Here is a 21,105-nt window from a genome sequence, read left to right on the forward strand (position 1 = left end):
CGCGGTGCCGGCCCCTGCGGCCCCCGCCTGCTGCGGGCAGGTGCCAGGCAGGGCACTGCCTCCTGCGCCGCGGGCCGCGCTCTTTTGTATTTTTGATATTCTCCCTCCTCTGTCGCCCGTGCCCACGTATCTCAGCCAAATAGCCGACCCGACGGCCCGCCCGGGAGCACTCCCCACCCAGGCCCACCCCGCTGCCACCACCGGCCAGTGCCACCCGCCGCCCCGCATGGGCATCACCCGCTGTGAGCACCATCTGCCCACCCCCATCAACCCAGGGCCGCCCCCTGGCACCATGTCCCAGTGCTCCCCACCCTGCCCTGCTCCTCTGGGAGCATCCCAGCTCCCTTCACCGCTGCCCCAGGGCCACGCGGTGCCCTCCCTGCCTGCATGGCTGCCCAAAAGCAGAGCCAGCAGCAGGAGCAGGGTGAGCCATGCTCCCACAGCGACTCCGCCTCCCACCTCGCTCCCACCGGGGCCTTTCCTTCGCAGGGTGAGCCCAGCTCTGGCATCTGAGGTGTGCCGCTGGGACAGACGCCTGGGCAGGGGCTGCTGCGGGAGGCGATGCAGCCTGCATGGGGCTGGGAGTACCCACCCCGGGGCTGGGGCACCTGCTGGGCTGCTGGCGGCCACGGAACTGCACACGGCTGTGGGTAGCGGAGCTCGAGGAAAGGGTCTTTGGTGCAGCCGGGCGTGGAGAAGGCGCTGCCCAGGAGCCCACACAGGGCACCCCAGTCTCAGCCCCCCACAGTGGGCGCTGGCACCCGGGGCCGGGGGAGGCAGGAGGAAGGGACGGGTCCTTGAGGGGACACCATAACTTGTCCCTGTGCAAGACGGTCCGGCCGGCAGACGCTGCCCACACTGGTGGCCGTGATGCGCCGGTGCCGGCTGGCCCTACTGCCTGGGGCCAGCGCACCCCTGGCCCTGCACCCTGCCCCAGCCCCACCCCGGGCAGGGCTGAGGGTGAGGATGCTTGTTGGAGAATGTATTTATACCCTGTCACCCGCGCAGAGTAACAAATTCCAAATAAAACAGAAGTGATATTTTTAATAGTGGTGTGTCTCGCCTCTTCTTGGAGCGTGCAGGGGCTAGGGGCTCCCAGGCTGGGTGGGGTGCCCCATGCTGACTCAGAGCCACCCTGGCCATGGCCGTGCCTGCTGGCAGAGGGGTCCGGACGGTCCCCATGTCCTTGGCACTCACCCTGTGGAGGCAGCAGGAGGACCTCCGTATCACCCCACCAGGCTGGGGTGCTGGACCCCCAGCGCCACACGCTTGCAAGCCAGCACCGTGTGATGCAGGATTGCCAACACCAGGTGCCACACTGGGGGGGGTCCCCGCATGCCCCCAGCCCTGCTGCCTCTCCCCAACAGCTCTGGGACCCCATGTGGGACCTCATGTGCCCCATAGCCCCCTTCCACCGAGCTCCCTCCAGCTTTTCCCAGCCCAGCTCCCCTCCCCCTGCTTGCCAACCAGAAAAGCTGCTGGTTTCATTTCTTTTTAACGTAATTTCAGCTGGGGTTGCCATGGAAACCAGGCACAGGGCCTGAATCGCCTCCAGGCAGCGTGCAGGCAGTGCAGCCAGAGCCCAGGCCCCGAGCCAGGGGGGCCGGGGCGCAGGTGGGGGGCAGGCAGGGGCTGTGCAGGAGACTGCGTGGGGGTCTCTGCCCTGCTCTCCCGGGGGGCCCTTGCAGCTGCAGTGCCACCGCACATGTCACCCTGCTCAGGACTGTGCTGCAGCCCCAGTGCTGGATCCCCCATGGCCCCCAGTGCTGCCCAGTGTGGGGGTCCCGCAGCCCCTGCCAGCCCGTGCCCGGTGTCCTGGAGCTGCAGCACATGGTAGGCAGCATAGGCATGGGTTGAGGTGGCAGGCCCTTCGCCACAGGGCAGATGGAGAGGGTGGGGAAGGTGCCGGAGACAGGCAGCGTGCCGTGCCATGCTGTGTCGCACCGTGCCATGCTGTGCTGCCAAGGGCAGGGATGCTGCGGAGCACCTGGGACAGGTAGCAGCAGAGCAGAGCCGTGATGGGGCTCCGATGAGCCAATGGGACTCCAGGCCCCAGGCACAGGGCTGCCTTCCCCTGGGCTTTTCCATGCCAGTGGGCAGAGCTGCTCCCTGCGGGCTCAGCTCTCTGGGTGGGGGGATGGCTGCCCACCCTGAACCATGACCCGCAGCCCCATCCCGAGCCACCCCAACTGCTGGCCCCTCTGGTCCAACCCAGCCGACAGCCCCAGGACCGTGGTCCCAGGGCCCTCCCTCGCAGCTGCTGGGTGCCCCTGTTTAGTGACCGGCTGTGAGAGGAATCAAGATAAAAAACCCACATCAGGCCACAAGGCCGGGTTTCCATGGAAATGACGGTGCTCTGCAGCACAGCTCCAACAGCAGCCGCCTTGTCGTGGTGCGAGCAGAGGGGCCAGCCCTGCCCGGCAGCCAGTGGGCCATCCTTGTGATGCCAGCATCACTGCCAGCTGCAGTGCCTAGTGCCCTCTTGAAGGGGAGGTGCCTTTCTGCCCCAGGATAGGGACTTGCCCTGCCCTTCTGTCCCCCCTCCTCATCCTTGCACAGCCCCAGCTGTCTGCTGTCCCACGTGCCAGCACAGCCACCCCAGCTAGGACCCCAAGGGTGACAGACACGTTGCTCTTCCACTACTGCCTCTGCAGAACTCCCGAGCCTGCCATCTGTCCTGGGTGTCCTTGACCATCAGCAGCGTTTCTTTGGAGACCTGGCAAAGCCCAGGGGACACTGTGTCCCAGAGGGTACGTGCAGTTAACAACTGTGTGACAATTGTGGGACATCCTCAGCTTCGGGGGACATGTTTAGAGCTGCTGGCAAAGAGAAGCATAAGGGAACTGAACCACAAAAGTGTGTCCCTGGCATGCAAAAGGGAATGAGTGACCTGTGCCTGGCCCTTGCCAGCTCTGGGAGCCACAGCAAGCAGGAGGGCAGGGACACCGCTCCACACAGCAGCATCACCAGGTCAGTGTCCTGGTTCCCGCACCCTGATGCACCCAGCACACAGGACAGCAGACCCGCAGGCAGGCAGGACAAGCCATTATGGGGTGCACTGCAAGCCCCCCTGCCCTGTGCTGCAGTGGCACAAAGGATTTCTGTGCTCACCCGCTGCCAATGCCCTTCCCGGCAGAGTTGACTCAAACCAGAAGGTTCTGTCTCTCTGAGGGCGGCAGCCTGGATCCAGGGACACTTGTGCTGCCGTCAGCCTGAGTCTGGAAGGCTGGCAGGCCCTGCACTGCAGCAGCCATCCTGGCTGGCAGCAAGGCTGAGCCATGCATAGGGTCACCCCTGCCTGGGCAGGACGGCAGGGGAAAGGGGTCTCTGAGAGCCTGCTCTGCAGCACCCTTTTCCTCCTGGCAGCAGAGGTGTTTCAGTGATGGCTGGACCTTGATTTCCTCCATTGTACCAATGCAGACTGCTGGGCTGGGAGATCTCTGACCCCAGCAAGGTGCCAGCAGCTGCGTCAACCCTGTCCCGCCATCCGGATATTGGCTCAGCCCTGCCTATCTCATCAGCTTGTCTGTGTTCGACATGCCCACGTCCTCGAGCTCTTTGCTGCAACTTCAGATACCAAATTAACCTCACAATTAACGTCATTCATTAACAAAGAGCCCATTTCTGGTCCACGTGGTTGCAGATGGGGCAGTTTCTGAGCACTGGAGGCAGCACCGGCCATGGTTGTTTCGTACAGCCTGTTCTTGACCGCTGGCTTTTGCACAACATGTTTTGCCTACCGCAAACAGGCGGCGGTGCCCGGAGGCCGGGCAGGGAGGTCAGCGGCAGCTCCCGCCCATCACCGGGGCTCCTGGTCCTGCCGCCTGCAGGGCGGGCACCGGGCTGCACAGCAGCCCCCGCGTTCCTCCTTCCTCTTTCCTGTTTTTTTTTTCCTTTTTTATATATTTTTTAGGTGGATTCCCACGCGTTGAGCTCCCCCGGGTGCTGCCGCGGGCGGCTGCGGCCCCACCGCCCCCCGGCCCGGCCCGGCCCGGCCCGGCCCCGCAGCGCCACCTGCTGCCGCGGGCGGTCGCAGCCGGCACGGCGGGCAGCGGCCACCGCCCCGCCCCGCTGCCCCCGGCCCGCCTCCTGCAGCCCCCCAGGGACCCCCAGCCTGGCTCCCAGTGCCCACCCCCCAGTCTGGCTCCTGCACAGCCGCCCCTGTGCTTCCCCCCACTTAGCCCAGACCACAAATCCCCCAGTGCCCACCAGTCTGCCCCCGCCGGCACCTCCCAGCCCGCCCCCCCCAGCCCGGCCCCACGAGCCTCTTGCCCATCTGCCCTCCCTAGTCTGCCCCCCCGACACTCCCCTGTGTCCCCCCTCCGCCTCCCCCCCCCCCCCCCTCCCCGCACCCGGCTCCGGGCAGGGCCCCCCCGGTCCCAGGCACGTCCCGCGGCGCGTCCCGGGCCCCGGGTGCGCGGCCAGGGCGGTGCCGGCGGCTGCGGCTGCTCCCGCTCCCCGCCGGGCGCTGCTGACTCAACCGGCGGCTTATCGTGCGCCGAGATTGCGGCCCCGGCCGGCCCCACCCGCCCCGCACCCCCGGCGCTGTCCGGCCCCTCACTGCCCACCGCCCCCACCACGCTGCGGGGGGACCTCCCCCGTCGCCCCCCGCCACCCCACAGTGCCACCCTGCCATCCTCGCGCGGGGAACAGTGGCCCCGCTGCCATCCTCACACTGCGGATGGTGTGCGGGGTCCTGCAGCCCACCCCGCGGCCCCAAAATGCGGGGCAGGGTGGCCATGTCCCAGCACGTTGCGGGGCCACGCAGGGTGCTGGGCAGCGGGACCTTGGAGTGGGCCGTTAGCCGGGTTAATCGTTGACAGGCTGTTTGCCTTTCCAGGCTGCGCTTTTACACATTATATCTGGGTGTTGGTGGCTCCCCAGGGACCAGCCAGCAGCCTGCAGCAGTGGATCGAGGTGCGCTGGGTGCTAGTGGTGCCCAGAGCCATCCCCCGGGATGGGGAGAGGGGCCCCGCCATGGTGCATGTGCCTGGCTTGCAGGGGACGTGGTGGGGAGGATGCTCACAGCAGGGGAGCGCGGCCAGGGGGACCGCATTGCTCCCACGGGGACCATCCTGGGGGACTGGCCTTGCCTCTGTGCTGCGGTGGTCCCTGGGCTGTCCCCGAGGGATGCTCAGCCATGGCAGTGGGTGCCTTGGCGGTGTGAGTGTGGGCTAGACACACCTGCGGTGTTTACTTGGCAGGGAGCAAGTCCTGGAAGGAGCGAGGCTGTTTGGGAGGGGGTGGGTGACGCGCTGGAGGGCAGTATAAAGTCCAGGGTGCTGCGCTGGAGGCTGAGGCCACTGCGCTCCCCGAGAGCTTTGCCTGTCCCGGTGCTGAGGTGAGACCCTGGTGGGCACAGCGCTGCTGTGGGGGTGGCAACATGTCCCCCAGCTGGGGGACACTGGGGGGGCCCAGGGTGGGGGCCGCAGAAGGGCTCGGCCATGGGCCAGGAAGGGCAGACACAGGAGTGCTGGCTGCTGTGGGGGGGCAGCAGGGCGAGGAGCAGAGCATGGCCTGGGCACCAGCTGCCCTCCCTGCAGCTTCATCAGAGGGTCTTTGCCCACCACCGTTTGAGCAGCTCTAGGCACTCGCACCCTGGGCTAAGGGGTGGAGGTGGTGTTTGGGATGGCATTCTTGCCCCGCTACCTCCTTTGCCCTGGCCATGACAGCAGCCCTACAGGCCTCCAGCTGGTAGGTTTTACTGGATGTGCTGCTCCCCACATGAGGCTGGGGACAAAACCCAAGGGACATGGCAGCATCCCCACAGGGATGGGGCACAGCATGACGGTGTGGCTGGGACACCAGCCCTGAGGGACACAGGCATGGGGTGTCTGCAAGCACAGGTGCTGTTGCCCCCGCCAGCATGTCTGAGCAGTGGGGCAGCGTCAGTGGCCCCCCAGTCCTGGGAGAGGAGCACAGCTCCCGCGGCGCGTGGCTCAGCACTGAGCGCAGCCCCTGCTAGCGCACAGCCAGCGTCACCCCCGGCGGACTCTTTCCCATGTCCCCAACAGGACGGGGCACGTGCAGGGCAGCTCCAGCACCCTCGCAGCCATCGCTGCTGGCACTGACCCCCTGGCAGCAGAGCCTCGAGGGCATGGTGGGACTCACAGGGGCTGTACCCAGCGCACCCAGCTCCACATGTCCCCACAGGCTGCTCAGTGCCACGCTGGGGAGCAGCCAGACCCCAGCTCCGGTCAGGGCGCCCCGTGCCACCCATGTGGGATGGGCACGCAGCTGAGCTCTGCCATGCATCCTGGGGAAAGCACCCCCAGGCACCCCGAGTGCCCGTCCAGCCCGATGACACCTGCATCACGGGTCCCGCTGGGCAGAGCGATGAGCACCCCACGGCTGGCAGTCGGGGGGAGGCCACAGTCATGGTCAGCCTGGAGTGAGGTGGGAGCGGGTGCGGGGCCAGGCAGCGGGAATGCACACACAGGCACTTTGTTTGGCCGGGGTGGGCGGAAGTCAGGGCGTTGGATCTGAATGCTAAAGTGTGTTGTTCAGGGCCCGATAAAGGCCCCATTGTATGTAAATAGTTTATAAAGCAGCATATGACTCCCAGTGCAGGGCAGTGGCGGATAGAGACGAGGGCAGGCGGAGCAGAGCTCTCCTGCAGGAGACATGAGATCTTAGAGGGGCCGTTGGGGGGCAGCTCACGAGGACCCTTCCTCACCGGCAGGTACGCGCCGCCGGGACCCTCCACACCGGGGGCGGCTGGAGGGCAGGTTCCAGCTCCCTCAGCCTCGAGCTCAGGGTGGGAAGCAGCTCCCGGGGCTGCTCAGTGCCGGCGGGTGGCCCTGGCGGGGGTCTGTGGTTAGGGTGCGGGGTCACCCCATGCTTCCCAGGCAGGGATGGCTCTAGGAGGGTGGCAATGCATGGCTGCACAGGGTTACCCCCAGCTCGGGGGTCCCCAGCCCCACTCCTGCAGGGAACGGGGGGAATGAGGGCAGGGAGGTTCTTGTGCAGAGGAGCCCACGGAGCTCCTTGGGTCCATTCCTAGCCAGAGATCTCAGTGCTGGGTGCAGATCTGGGGTCCCTGTGGGGGTGTGGGAGCTTCACCCCCATCCTCTGTGGCAGCCGTGGGTCAGGATCCCCATGCCAGTGTGGGGTGGCAGGGCAGGAGCAGCTGGCACTGCGCGGCCAACTGGTCTCCTGCCTGCTCCGGCCAAAACGCTGCCCTGACGCGTGTCAGCAGTGGGAGCCACACTGCCGTCCGTCCATCCTGCTGTCCACCTACCAGGGCTGTGGCAGCCAGTTGCTCCCAGGTTCCTCCTGGGGCTGCTGCCACCAGGGCTGGGACACGGTGGCTCTCAGCCAGGGGCCCTTCCCACTCCTAACACCCTCTCTTGCTGCTTGCTCCTGCAGACGTGAGGAACAATGAACTGGGCTGGCCTCTACACGGTGCTGAGCGGTGTGAACCGCCACTCCACCTCCATCGGGCGCATCTGGCTCTCCGTCATCTTCATCTTCCGGATAATGGTGCTGGTGGTGGCAGCTGAGAGTGTCTGGGGGGATGAGAAATCTGCCTTCACCTGCAACACCCAGCAGCCTGGCTGCAACAGTGTCTGCTATGACCACTTCTTCCCTATCTCCCACATCCGTCTGTGGGCCCTGCAGCTCATCCTTGTCACCACGCCAGCCCTCCTCGTGGCCATGCATGTGGCCTACCAGCAGCACCAGGAGAAGAAGCTGCTGGTGCTGACGGGCCATGCGGACGCCAAGCACATGGAGGAGGTGAAGAAGCACAAGATGCGCATATCGGGTTCACTGTGGTGGACATACGTCTGCAGTGTGGTCTTCAGGCTGCTCTTCGAGGCTGTGTTCATGTACATCTTCTACATGCTTTACCCGGGCTACCAGATGGTGCGGCTGGTCAAGTGTGAGGCTTACCCCTGCCCCAACACCGTCGACTGCTTCATCTCCCGGCCCACCGAAAAGACCATCTTCACCGTCTTCATGCTGGTCACCTCCAGCATCTGCATCGTCCTCAACATGGCAGAGCTGGTCTACCTGGTGGTGCAGGCCTGTGCCCGTCGAGGCCGGCACAACTCCAACCCCCCGTCAGGGAAGGGCTCCTTCTACGGGCACAAGCTCTCCTCCGAGTACAAGCAGAACGAGATCAACCAGCTGCTGACGGAGCAGGATGGTTCCCTCAAGGACATGCTGCGCCGTAACCCTAGCCTGCAGGAGAAGGGTGACCGCTGCTCTGCCTGCTAGGGCCAGTGCCGCAGGGACCCCAGCCCTTGCCCCTCCCCACAGCTGCCCCATGGCCCTGTGCTCTCCCTGTCCCATGGACAGCATCTCTCAGGCACAGGTCCAGCCTTCCCAGACAGCCAGGAGGACACCTTGGGCCATTAAATCCCCGTTCTCAGGCGCTGCCTCTCTCCTTTCTGCTCCAGTCGGGACGTGCCAGGGGCTGGGGTGCCAGCGTGGGGTGCTCACCCTTGCACCCTAGCCCAGGTGGGTGCCATGGGGGACTGTGGGGGCTGCAGTGCTCAGGGTGGGCTGAGGCCGTGGCCGCGGCCACGGTGCCCTGGCAGCTGGCGTGCAGGAGCAGTGACCCCTGGGTGGCATTGAGCAGTGTCCAAGGGCTTGCGCTACCCCAGCACCAGCCCCTGCAGCCCCGAATATATTTAGAAATGTGCCCAGACCAAAAATAAAGGGAAAAAGTTTCCCCAGTGGCTGTTTCATTTGCCAGTCACAATGAGAGCCAATGGGGCACGCAGCTGCCTCATGCCCCAATAACCCTGTGCCTGCCGTCGGGGTGGACGGACAGACGGAGCTGGGCAGACCTGTCCGCACCCCACTGAGGAGCCAGGGACCAGCCGGGAAGGGGCCTCCCAGCATCCCGCACCACCCCGCTGAGGGGAGCCGACGGCGCGGGAGCACCGGGCTCTGTCCCACGCACCCGCCAACGGTGAGGGGTCCCCGTGCCGGATTGCCACCGCACTGTCCCCCACGGTGCTCCAAGTGTGGCGGGGCTGCTTTCTGCCAGAGGTCTTTGCTCCCACTGCCCTCCTCGTGACAGGTTAGGGGGTCCCATGGGACGCAGGGTGGGGACACTCCAGGGACAGCCCCGGGTTGGGTCCCTGCATGCCCGCCTGGGCGGGGGACAGGTGGTGGTTCAGCGGGTTGTGGGGTAACCGTGTCTGGAGGGCAGCTGTCTTGCAGGGCACCGCAGCACGTGCCATGGGGGACTGGAGCCTGCTGGGGCGGCTGCTGGAGAGCGCCCAGGAGCACTCCACAGTGGTGGGGAAGGTCTGGCTCACCGTCCTCTTCGTCTTCCGCATCCTGGTGCTGGGGGCGGCTGCTGAGCAGGTCTGGGGCGATGAGCTGTCTGGCTTCTCCTGCGACACGCAGCAGCCCGGCTGCCAGAACGCCTGCTACGACAGCACCTTTCCCATCTCCCACCTCCGCTTCTGGGTCCTGCAGATCATCTTTGTCTCTACCCCAAGCCTCGTGTACCTGGGCCACATCCTGCACCTGGTGCATCTGGAGGAGAAGGCGCAGCAGCAAGCGGCGGCGCGGGCCAGCAGCAGGGCTAGGCGGCAGCGCCCTGGGCAGCACCGGCTCCCTGTGGGGGACACACGGGGACAGGTCTACATGCAGGGGGCCATCCTGAGGACATATGTCTGCAACGTTGTCTTCAAGGCTCTCTTGGAAGTGGGCTTCATTGTGGGCCAGTACGCCTTGTACGGGTTCCAGCTGAAGCCCCTCTACACCTGCAGCCGCTGGCCCTGCCCCAACACTGTCAACTGCTACATCTCCCGGCCCACGGAGAAGACCATCTTCATCCTCTTCATGCTTGGGGTGGCCTGTGTGTCCCTGCTGCTCAACCTGGTGGAGATCTACCACCTGGGTCTCACCAAGTGCCGGCAGGGGCCAGACCCCAAGTCCCACATCTTGCCCAGTCCTGGTGGCCCTGCGGGGCCCCACAGCACCCTCATCACCCTGCCCAGCAGTGGCAGCCCCATGGCTGCTGGCTCACCCCCCTGTGGCCTGGCACCCCTGGGGAAGGCAGGTACACGGCTCGGTGCGGCCAGTGGGTCTCACGGGAAGGCACGAGCAGCAGACCTGGCAGTGTGAACGTGGCCTGCTGGGATGCTCAGGGATGGGTGACGCACAGGTAGCCACTGTTGTGGTTCTGTCTCCGGGCCCTGCCAGACTCATGGAATGGACCCCACGGCCAGCGTGAGAGATGGGCAGGGGCCCGAGAACATGACTCGGCTGCTTCCTGTGCTCCTGGGAGCAGCGGGGCAGGGGCCTGTCAGCCCTGGGGGAGCAAATAAACACCCACTGCACCTCACTCGACTCCTGCTCTGCCCCTGGGCACCGCGGCACTGCTCTCCAACCGGTCCGTCCCACAGACGCAGTGTGGCCAGGGCAGGGCCACCGTGGGGTGGGGTTGGGTTGGGCTGCAGCCCCATGAGCAAGGGACGGGCAGGGTGAAGCAGGGCAGGGATGGGCAGGGCATGCCAGGCTAGCACCAGCGGGCGCAGGGTTATGGGCCATCCCAGCATGCCAGAGCTGGCAGCGCACCAGGGGCCAGACAAGGCAGGAAGCGTGGGCAGCAGGCAAGCAGGGATGGACGAGAGCAAGGTGCACGGCCACAGTGGGACACTGGTCCTGCTCTCCTGCAGTGCCCACCCTGCCCAGGGGGAAAAGCAGAGGCTGCCAAAAGTTTTCCGCATCTTTATTTGAAATGAATGGTTTCCAGAGACACAGGGTTACTCCTACTGCCCTGGCATCACTACAACAAGACTGGTGAGTGGCTCACTCTCCACAGGGACACATAAAACAGAGGGCCCAGGCCAGGGCCCAGAACAATATATACAGGCTCAATGGGAGACCCATGTACAGCTCAAGAAAACCGACCAGAACACAAGGAGGGGCAGGGGGCAGCAAGGAGGGGCACAGCTGGAGCCAGGCTCACCCCAGGCAGGGCACTGGCACCCCCCTGCTTTGGGAGGGAGGGGGAGGCCAGGCAGAGCTCCTTGCTTCTGCCAGCAGCTGCCTGAGCCCGCAGCTGGAGCAGAGGGACCCACCAATGGCACCTTGCACCAGAGAGGGTTACGCCGGGACAGGGGACAGTGGGGAGAGAGGGGCACCGCTGGCACCGACCTGCCTCCATCAATTTTCCACCGACTCAGAAAACATTGACAAAATTGAGGGAGGTGTCCCTGTGGCAAGGCCGAGTCTCTGCCCTCATGTTCCAGTGCTGGCTCCCTCCGCTCCCCACAGCCAGCCCAAACCTCTCCCACCCCTGGGAACAAGCCCTTCCCCTGACCCAACAGCTCTGAGGCTGCTGGTGGTCCTTCCCCACTGGCTTGAAAACACCATCCTGCCACAGCAGCAGAGCTACCATTCCTGCCGTGCCATGTGCCATGTGAGGGGATACTCAAGGAAGGGGGAATTAAATGCCTCAGGCCACTGGTCCCAAACAGTGCTCTGCCGTATTGTGCAGTTCCTGGCCCGGGGCAAGGGGAGAGAGGGGTAGTCTCAGGGCTGGGGGTATCGGGGGACAGGGCTGGGCAAGGGGAGCTGCCCCAGGGGCTCTGTCACCCCTGTGCCGTGGGGACTGGCCCCGGGCAAGATGGTCACCCAGCAGCCAGGACAGGAGGCAGGGCTGAGTGTGGAGGCCAAGTACGTAGGAGAGGCCTGTAACGAGCAGGATGGGATGTCCAAGTCCATTAACGATGAAGGGACAGCACTGCCACAGCAACGTCCCCTCCCCGTGCTGCACCGCCCCTGCCATGCAGCGGGAGGCAGAGAGACAAGGTGTCCAGGGCTGGAGTGCAGCCAGCCCAGCAGCACCTCCCTCTAAGAGTCCATGTCGTCCTCCAGGCTGCTGAGCCGACTGTGCTCCTCATAGATCTCCCTCACGGCCAGGATGCGGTTCAGCATGCTCTCCAGCATGCTCCGGTCCATGGGGATGACCGAGTACCAGAGTGGGGACTCGGCGATGCACGACCGTTCGGGCTGCAGGTAGAAGACATCATTGCGGTTCCGCAGACTCTCAGGACTGTAAAGAGAGGAGAAGGTGAGCCCTCGGATATCAGCTCCAGGGGCTCAGAAAGCCTGGCCTGCCCTCATGGTTATCACAGGGGGCTCAAGGCTTGTCACAGCCTCTCATCCTTCAGCAAGACGAGGACACAAACTGAGTCTGCAGCTCCTCACTCAGGACCAAAGCCCCTAACCAGCCAAGCACCAGGACTCATACTGCACACTCCTGCCTGTCTGGAGAGAGGCAAGTAGTGGAAGGGGCCAGAGAGAAGCACTCTCTCAACAATGGTCTATAGAAGCAGTGCAGACCCTGGGCAAGGCTTCACGCTCCCATACAAATGTTTGGAGAGCAGCAGCCACTCCACAGGGTCCCACCAAAACTGAGAGGTGGCCCCAAAATGGCACATGCCCCTTCTCCAGAGAAAGCCTCACCATTTGGAGAGATAAAACTCATAGAACTTGACTGGGCATCGGAGTGGGTTCATCCTGTTCTCCCGCTGCTCCAGCATCGGCACCTCCTCCTCGCGCTTCCGCTTTCCAGAGCCGCCATCTGCAGAGAGGGAAAGAGCAGGATCATGGCTGGAACCCAATGGGCGAGGCAGAGGGAGGGACAGAGAGATGCTCCGTCAGACCCTACCTCGGCCTTTCTTCTGCTTGGCAGGAGCATAGTAGCGGATGCTCACCACCTTTGTCATGCCACGGGCCGTGGTGCACTTGCGGGACTGGCGCACCACATTGGTGAAGGAAAGCTGCATGTGTTCCTCTGCTGTCTGCAGCCCAAAGAACTTAGTGTTGAAGAACATGAGGGTGTTGAGGAGCACAAACGGTGAGTAAACACCCAGCTGCTTGCACTCCCAGAGGTGTTCCTCCTCGACACGTGAGAAAACTGCGTCTGCAACGCACAGAGGAAGAACCAGGTCACATCAACAGTGGCCTGGTGGCAATCCCTTCACCCTGCCCAGGCAAGCTCACTGCTAAAGACTGACACTTCACAACATCCCCTTTTCCATGAGGTTACTTCTCCAGAGCCATGAGCAGAGCTAGATGCTGGCTCTGCCCAGCCACAAGCCACCCCAGAGCACAGCCAAACCACAGGCCAGAACCCAAATCAATCCTAACTGCTCGTTCCTACAGATGGCCACAAAATGAACTCCAGGTCAGTGCTCCACCACACTCAGCATAAGATAAGGAAAAGCACCAGGCAGGACAGACATAGACAGCTCCTGCCTAGACACACAGGTCCGGAGCCAAATGCCTCTGCCTGGGACAGCCAATAGGCAGAGATGAGGCTGGATTTGTGAACTAACCACTGACAAAACACAGCAGGGAAGGCAGCCCAGGTCACAGCATCACAGAAAGCCTCTGCAGAGCTCTAAGTTAGTCTGCTCGAAAGGCAGCAGCAGAGCAACCCTGGCCAACACTTAACACAGTGTGCAGGGCTTGCCCGTGTGCTGGGAACACAAAGGCATGGGCCAGCATGCCTCCTGGCTTGGTATCCTCTTTGCCAAAGGGTGGAGACATCACTGTGAAGTGTTGGTAAAGATTCAAACTGTCCCAGGACACAAAGCAGCTGTGCTCTCCTCCCAGCTACCCTGACTCCGGGCAATAGAAGCTGCTGAGGTGTAAACCAGGCTGGCTCCGCTGTCGGTAAGGGTCAGTATGACCCCAAGACACAGCAGCATCGTGCTGCCTATGCGAAGGAAGAGGGCTGAGGCTAGGGGAGCACGATCAGACCAGAGGATCCAAGCCTAGAAGCACAAACTGGGTACATGTGGTGACTGAAGGTACTCTGGAGACACATACTATTTGGTAAGACTGTGGGTTGCCAGCCGCTCAGGGACTTGTTCAGCTCCTGCACGAAGGTCAGGTAGTAAAGGTCTGTAAATATATTCACCATACGATTGTTCTCGAGCAGGTACTAGAAAGGACAGAACACACAGTCAAGAGAGACACAGCAGCACCTGGAATGCAAACCCTCCCCAGAGAGCCCAGGGAACACAGGCAGAGCACCTCTCCCTGTACAACCAGAGCTGCAGGGCCGACTCCTAAAACCAGCCACTTCTGCAAGCTGTGAGGAAAACCCTAGGGCATGACAAAGCAGACTTGGTGCTGAAGAAGGGACTGAGTTTGGGGAGATCTCCTAGCCTTCTTCAAGGATGTGCAAGGCTGTGGAATAGCTGCCACCCTACCCGCTGGGCTTGGGAACGATGACCAAACCAGGTGGGCTGCTGTCCTGGTGTGAGGCACTGAAGGAGAGTCCCCAGAAGGCAGAATAAAGGGTATGAGCTCCGCTCACCAGATCTGACCCCTAGGTCTGGCTGTGGAAGACTTGAGGGCAGCAAGCCCTTCCTCACCTGCTGGATGCCAAGGCAGAGGTAATAGATGCTGTCTGGTTCGTAGCGCTCCCCATTGGGTCGTGTTATCTCCTTGACAAACTGTGCCAGGCCGTAGTTGAGCTCAGCTGCTGTGCAGGCCAAGATGTCTTCCTTGATCCTCATAGGCTTGGCTGTGGATACAAGCACAGCAGCCTCAGACAGTAACCTTCAAGCCCAGGAGCACCTCAACACCCTGGGACCCAGCTTCTGGGAGCTTTCTGCCACTCCACCCCATTCAGGCAGTGCACTTACGGCCAAAGCGTAGCTCCTCTCCCTTGCTGGTCTCTCCCCCTGCATACTTGGCTTGCACCCAGGACTTCCAGGCATTCACACCGTATGAGTAGTTCAGCACTGTGCAGCTGGGCTGGCTGCTCATTGAGTCCCGGGAACAGCTTTCAGAGAGCACCAGACGCTTCTGCCCCTGCAGAGATGCGTACTGTGAGACTGGGCAACAACCTGGGACAGATGCAAGAGTCCTGGCCACCCCCCAGGCCTGCTGACCACCAGCTCCCTCCCAGTGTGCCTTTGCCTATGCCAGCAGGCATCCTTCTGCTGACAGCCAAGCCAACAAGGCCCATTAGTTATGAGGACCACAGGCAGGAAAGAGGCCAGCTCTCACACGACCTGTGGCATTCAAAGCTCCTCTGAAGTGACAGGCAAGTATTTTTATTCAACGTGCAGCCCACAGGCCAGGCATGCCCTGAAGGGAGAGGTCACAACCTCCCAGAAAACCAAAGGCCTCTGGCACACTTCACCTTGTACGCCCAGAATGGCAGCTCCCACTCCAAACCAAAGAGCTTTAAGCAGACAGTACCCATGGAGAGCCCACCCTTTCGGACAGCACGAGGCAGATCTTGCTCTGTGGACACATCATCTGGTCCCACCAGCCCACAGTCAAAGAGGAAGTCCACACTGGGGTTGATGTCTAGAGGGTCTGAAAGGAAACACAGGCAGAAGGGCTCAGCTGATACTTTTCACCCTGTCCCCTGTGCTGGCCTGGTTCTTACAGCAAGATGAAGAGGGAACACGCAGCCCAATGCTTCACACCCTCCACCACTGCCTGGCGTGAACTTTTAGCCACAGCCCAACAAAGGAAATAGAGCTCTGGCAGATGATGCTAAGCTTTCCCAGACTAACCAGAGCCCCACATTCTCCCCTCTGACAGTTTTTTGTTTGTTTTTTAAACCTGAGGAACACTCCTCATGCCCAGCACTGTGGACAGCCTGGCACAGGCACCCCAATTCTCTGCCTTTGCAGCTAGCATCCTGCCTCAGCACTGCTGTGCTCCTGAAAGTCCGTGCCTCTTCTTCCACCTTCTGCCTGCTAACCGACACTCAGCAATTCTGCCATCTCCCAGGATGTCATGCCCTGTCCAGGTCTCTCTCTTGCCTTGCTGGATCCTCTGGAATCAACATCCATAACCACACCAACGCTGTTGCCCTGTTCTTTGTGCTGTTAGAATCAGCTTCTCACTTGCCCTTCTTTGCAGACCTCTGTTCACCACAGGACAGTTAGTTTAGACAAACACACACTCCTTCAAGAGCGGTGGTCTCCTCACCCCTGCTGCAAGCAGTCATCTGCAAGACCCTCAGTTCCTGGCCTCAAGCCTGGTCACTCAAGAGGGCATGGGGAGGTAAGTTCACATAGCTCTTAATGCTGCTGGCAATGAATGGCTGAGGGCAGCGGGAGGACCCTGCTGCAGGATGAGCAGCCCTGCATGCCTGCTTCACCCAGCTCTTACTCTTAGGGAAGTCAGCCTCCAGGTCCTGGCCCGGCTCATCGAGGACATTTGCCATCTTGACAGCCATAGCCAACACATCGTCCCGTGCCGGTCCAAACAGATCACAGTCCTCCAGGAGACCCTCTGCACTCTGGTTACTCACCAGGTCTGCAATGCAAAAGCAGATCATAAACCCAACTTTCTTGAAAGTCTTTTGTCTGTTTCACCCATGACAGCTGGAAAATTAAGTCAGGCTCCCTGCAGCACAGTCCTGTGCTCAGAGCAGCCCCACGACATCTGCACTGCCCAGCTTTCCTGGACAGCAAAACATGGACGTTTGTCCTCTCCCCAGCCACAGCCCTAGTCACAGGGGCTTGAGGAATGCAGCCCTCAAGTAAAAAGACCTGCAAGGTCAGGACTGCTAGTCTTCTGGCTGGGAAGCTGCTTTAGGTAAGAGCCTGAACAGCCACCTGAATAAACTAACAGTGCTGCACATGTGCCACAAGACTGGCACCCCCGAAAGGGACAGCAGCAGACACTGCTCCCTGCTGCAGCTCTTCCCTCCTGCTACCTCCTCAGCAGAAGTTGAGGACTTGCTCTTCCCTGCTCCTTTTTCAAAGGCTTTGGGGGAGCTGCAATCCAGGCAGATGCTCTAGCTCCAACAGCTGGCAAACCCCACATGAACCCAGCTGCTAGGCCAGATCAAGCCATAGCAGAACCTACCACACAAGTCCGAGGAGGCCTTGTCCAGTTCCTCAGCCTCTGCAATCATCTCAGCCATGGCCAGGATGTCAGCCTCCAGGGGATTGGAGGGGATCTTCACCTTCAGCTCCTCAATGGTCTCCACAATCTTATCTGTGCTCTCCAGCGTGGTGGGCAGGAACATTGGCACAGGCACCTGTCAATAGCAGCACACAGAGCAGAAAACTGAAACTCAGCCGACTGACATAAAAGCACAGCCAGGAGAAGAGGACAAACAGAGAAGCAGGGAGGCTGCAGCAAGGCAGGGTTGAGACAGTAAGAGAATTCGAGCAGGTGGAGTGTTTCGCTTACCGGGACAGGCATGGAGAAAGGCACAGGTACTTTCTGGCAGTACATATGCATAGGCACAGGCACGAAGATCGGGACGGGGATTGGCAACACAATCACCTGGGGCTTCCAGTCAGCCTCTGACAAGAGCAAAAGTACGTCAGTGAGCTTGCTCCCAGCAGCTCCTCCACCCAGCCCTGCTGCGCACTGCCATGCTCCCAGCCATCCAGCACCACAGCCCTTCCAGCCACCAGCTTCTGTGACTCACGGGCAGAGCTGGAGCAGCAGCAAGCCAAACAGCCCTGCAACAAGAGAGGCTTGGCTTAGCCAGAGGTGCAAGCCCTGCTCTTACACAGCCCTGCTGAGGTGTCTAGTTGCCTTGCATATGCTGGAGACCACACACACATGCCCAGCAGGAGCTACACAGTGGAACCTGCTCAGCAGACAGCCCCTCAGACAAGTTGACGATCTTCAGAGGAACAGGAGTTGTCCCACAGAGGTGGGATCACGCTGCAGTGCTCTTTGCATCTCTCCTTTTGCTGCTGATGGAAATGGGCTCCCTACCTCCAGCCCTGCTGTATGTGCCCTGCACCGCCCAGAGACTCCTCAGCACAGTGCCAAACACCCAGCTGCTCTGTACAGCGTTTCAAGCTGGATTCACGTTTAGTCTGGAGTAGTGACATGCCACTTGCCTTTCCAAAACGCTCCTGTAATCCTGCAGTTATGTCTTGTTTTCCTACCTGTCTGACATGCTTTGGACTTCATTTCTATCTTGCAGGAAACACCCCGGTTCTGCATCAGTGGTTTACACATGGCAGCTTTGTTTTTCCGAGGGGTGGTTGGAACCGGAGGGGGTGGGGGAGGTGGCGCGGCTGGAGACATCTGGGCTGAGGAGGTCTTTGCTGATAGCTGAGGAAATGCAGAAAGCAGGAGGTTGGCATCCATCTAAGGCAGCACCACCTCTTCCCAACCACAGGTACAGCTGCAGAGACTCCCAAAGCACGTCCTGGAGCCTGGCAGTCCCCAACACACACACACGCAGATGCTCCCACGGTCAGACCCAGCCAAAGGACTGCCAAGCTGCTCCTGGCAGGCAGCAAGCCTGTGTGGCATCTCTGCAGCAGCCATCGGGGAGTCTGGCACTGGTGGCTCCTTCCCCGTGGGGCAGTGGGGAAACCCAGTTGGACAGCAACTATACCCAGGCAAAGGGGAGCACTGTGCAAAGAGGAGCCAGTGTGACAGTGGCAGGCTGTTCTGGTGCCCATCATCGATTCCTGGGGAATGGTTATTCTTCCCCCTTGCAGGAGATACGCTGATGCTGCCCTCCCCAGCAGCTCTTATCAGTTCCCACTACCCAGACATCTTAAAATGCATTGGTTGTAAAAGAATGAAATCTCCCTGAGCAATAGCAGATCTGTCCTCTCTTGGGGGACAGACCCTTTGTGCTATCTTGCAAACTCCTACCTCCAACAGGCCTTACCATGTTAGACTCTGCCTTCTGTGCGGAAGGGGCAGGTGTTTTTGGCTCTGAAGTCTGACCTGTAAGAGAAAGCAACAACTCTAAGTTCAAGAGCTCCTGGGCCAACAGGTCCCACTGCTGGGACTGGAGGTGGCAGCAGCCAGAGGGCAGGGACAGGCTCCCCAGAAACTGCTCCTGGCCACTCCAGGAACAGTTAATGTTTCCACAACCTCTAGCCCTAGCTGCTCAGAAGACACTAGAACTACAATATCAAGCCATTCCCATGTCATTTTGTGCTCCCTTGCAGTCCACCCCATCCCCATCACAGCAGGTCAGGAGAAATCCCAGCCCCTTGTAGAGAGAGGAATCCAGGGCTCTATTCCCAGCTCTGCCTATCGGCTTGCTGTACCGAGCCATGGCCCCTCCCTGTGCCTCCATCTCCCTGCTACAAACATCTTGGCAAAGTGCTTCGAGATCCCTAGGAAGAAGGTGACAGAGCTAGTAGTAGCGTTACGAGATATCCCAGAAAGCAGAGAGACAGCTTTGCCCCAGCCCTAGGGATGCAGTCGATTCCCCTAAGGAAAGAGGGGATCACCTGCATGTAAGAGGTGTGTGTGGCAGACACTAGTCTCAGGTGGTGACAATATCACCCTGGTTTGGATAATAATCTCAGTTCATTTGCTCTGCAGAGAACCTGCACCCATCTCAAAGGCTGATGAGCTAAAAGAGCACCTTCATCCAAGTCTCCCGTGAGCCCTGGTTACCCATGTGGCTGGGAAAAAGAACTGCCTTCTACAGCACTGACTAACCGTGGGCCATGCGTGAAGGAGACACCTGCAAAGAAAACAGCAGGTCTCAGCACCCAAAGGGAGTGGCGGGTCCATTTGCATCTCCTACACACGGACAGGCTCTCCAGGAAAGACCCAGACTCCCAAAGGACCAACACATGGGCATTCACACTGTGCAGATTTCCTCTGTCCCGAGGAAACACAGGACAGCTCTTGAGCAACTGGAGGCCCAGCGGGGTCCACTTGCTGACCACCACAGGGCAACGGGTAAGTTCCAGTTGGAGGAAGCTCCCTAGCCTGCAGCTGAGCATTCAGCCATAGGATCTGCAACAGCCTCAATGGATCCAAGAACTTCCCCTGATCAGCCTGAAGTGGATGGGCAGCAGGTCTAGGTGGGAGATATCAATGGCTGGAATGAAAAAAGACAAGCTATGGAGTGTGAGCAGAGTTTCTGCTGCAGCAGAATCAAAAGCAAAGTTGATTGCCCCACAGGCCAATGATTTAGGACTAAGGGAAACAAGAAGATCCTCCTGCCACAAAGCTCCACGTGCTACATGTCCAGGCTTCCAGGAAAGCTGCAGCTTGCTCTTTACTCTCATCCCAACACCAGCAAGGAGTTGTCAAGGCATTGCCTGCACAAACTGTGACTTCTGGCCCTCTATCCTCTCCAGCTGAATGGCCCCATACAGAGCCAGTTTCCCTTGAAGTCTTTGGGCACAGTTCTGTGGCAGAAGCTCCTCAATCCCTCATTACACAGACTGTTCCCAGTAAAGGAATAGCCACTTTTATGGTCAGCAAGCACTCTCAGGATCACCAGGTTGGCAGCAGCCACTGGGTCACAGGAATGAATGGTTTTAGGCAACCACTGGCTGCAAGAGAAGCAGCAAGTAGTCAGCAGCTCTGCCCAAGATGGGCCTGAAATCCAGGTAGTCCCTTGTGAGCTGGCAACACAGCTGCCATGTCCACAGGCGACCGTGGTTAGACCAGCCAGAAGCTGTTCCTCACCATGCACTGACAAGCTGCTCCTCCCAAAATCCTCTGCACAGCACGCTGGCGGCTGGAAAGCTCCCTGTGTAAGCACACGGCAGGCCCTGGCTCCAGCACCCTTCCTTTGCAAGCTGAGCAGTATGCCACAGTCCCAGGACAAGGATGTCCATTGCTATCCCACAACTGGCAGGGGATGAGTGTGCCAGAACACACAGAGAGCCCAGTGCCACCAGCAGCATTCACCAAGCGTGACAGGTCCTGGGGCAGCCTGGAGCTTGTGCTCAGCCAAGCGCACACCACTGCTGACGGACTTTTCCTTGGCTGCCCTCAAGAGTCCTGTGCCTCACAGGGCACACGAAGCAGCTGTGGCACGGTGAAGGATGATGCCTCATGTGCCAAACAGCAAGGTTCTTGGGGGCCTCCAGAGATGTGGTGGAGGGGGGTGCTCAGACTCTCGTGGTTGTTGGTGGTAGACAAGGTAATTCTCAGAGTCTTGTGGTCTATGGCTCCAAGGAGACAATGGCCAAATGGTGTGAAACGTGCTTCCCTCTGCAGGCAGAGCTTGCTCACTGTGCCTGTGTCCCAAAAGCAGTGTTACTGGTCCCTCACAAGTGAGATGCCTTGAAAGCAGAGGACAAATGGAACAGCATGGCTAGGGCTGTGAAATCACTTGGTGAGCTACAGCAACCAGCAAGTTCAACACCTCTTCCTCCCCTGGGTGGCAGGACAGTCTGTGCCCCA

At 60.7% G+C, this 21,105-nt stretch overlaps 3 protein-coding genes across 3 annotated transcripts in view; 2 read left to right on the plus strand and 1 right to left on the minus strand.

Annotated features, from left to right (window-relative positions):
- Positions 1-7,380: 7,380 nt before the first annotated feature.
- On the plus strand, positions 7,381-8,261 carry GJB1 (gap junction protein beta 1). The gene has a single exon (XM_068411994.1). It carries the CDS (start codon positions 7,381-7,383, stop codon positions 8,218-8,220), a length of 840 nt encoding a protein of 279 aa, XP_068268095.1. The 3' UTR covers positions 8,221-8,261.
- A 931-nt stretch (positions 8,262-9,192) lies between these two features.
- On the plus strand, positions 9,193-10,089 carry LOC137669710 (gap junction alpha-3 protein-like). Its single transcript, XM_068411970.1, has one exon. It carries the CDS (start codon positions 9,193-9,195, stop codon positions 10,087-10,089), a length of 897 nt encoding a protein of 298 aa, XP_068268071.1.
- Positions 10,090-10,694: 605 nt separating this feature from the next.
- ZMYM3 (zinc finger MYM-type containing 3) overlaps positions 10,695-21,105 on the minus strand; it is a 32,760-nt gene continuing 22,349 nt past the window's right edge. The window contains exons 14-25 of the mRNA XM_068412161.1: positions 18,611-18,669; positions 17,871-18,039; positions 17,155-17,270; positions 16,825-16,999; positions 16,123-16,269; positions 15,191-15,315; positions 14,634-14,802; positions 14,361-14,512; positions 13,810-13,924; positions 12,644-12,898; positions 12,439-12,556; positions 10,695-12,025 (exon numbers count right to left, since the gene is read on the minus strand). Of these exons, the coding sequence (XP_068268262.1) occupies positions 11,824-12,025; positions 12,439-12,556; positions 12,644-12,898; positions 13,810-13,924; positions 14,361-14,512; positions 14,634-14,802; positions 15,191-15,315; positions 16,123-16,269; positions 16,825-16,999; positions 17,155-17,270; positions 17,871-18,039; positions 18,611-18,669 (1,802 nt within the window). The 3' untranslated portion in view covers positions 10,695-11,823. The remainder of the gene's footprint in view (positions 12,026-12,438; positions 12,557-12,643; positions 12,899-13,809; positions 13,925-14,360; positions 14,513-14,633; positions 14,803-15,190; positions 15,316-16,122; positions 16,270-16,824; positions 17,000-17,154; positions 17,271-17,870; positions 18,040-18,610; positions 18,670-21,105) is intronic.

Source organism: Nyctibius grandis, chromosome 13 (genome assembly GCF_013368605.1).
Source record: "Nyctibius grandis isolate bNycGra1 chromosome 13, bNycGra1.pri, whole genome shotgun sequence".
In the NCBI taxonomy this organism is placed as follows: Eukaryota; Metazoa; Chordata; class Aves; order Nyctibiiformes; family Nyctibiidae; genus Nyctibius; species Nyctibius grandis.

Coding starts and splice junctions, on each gene's coding strand:
- GJB1 (XM_068411994.1), top strand. CDS start 7,381: ATGAACTGGGCTGGCCTCTACACGGTGCTGAGCGGTGTGAACCGCCAC.
- LOC137669710 (XM_068411970.1), top strand. CDS start 9,193: ATGGGGGACTGGAGCCTGCTGGGGCGGCTGCTGGAGAGCGCCCAGGAG.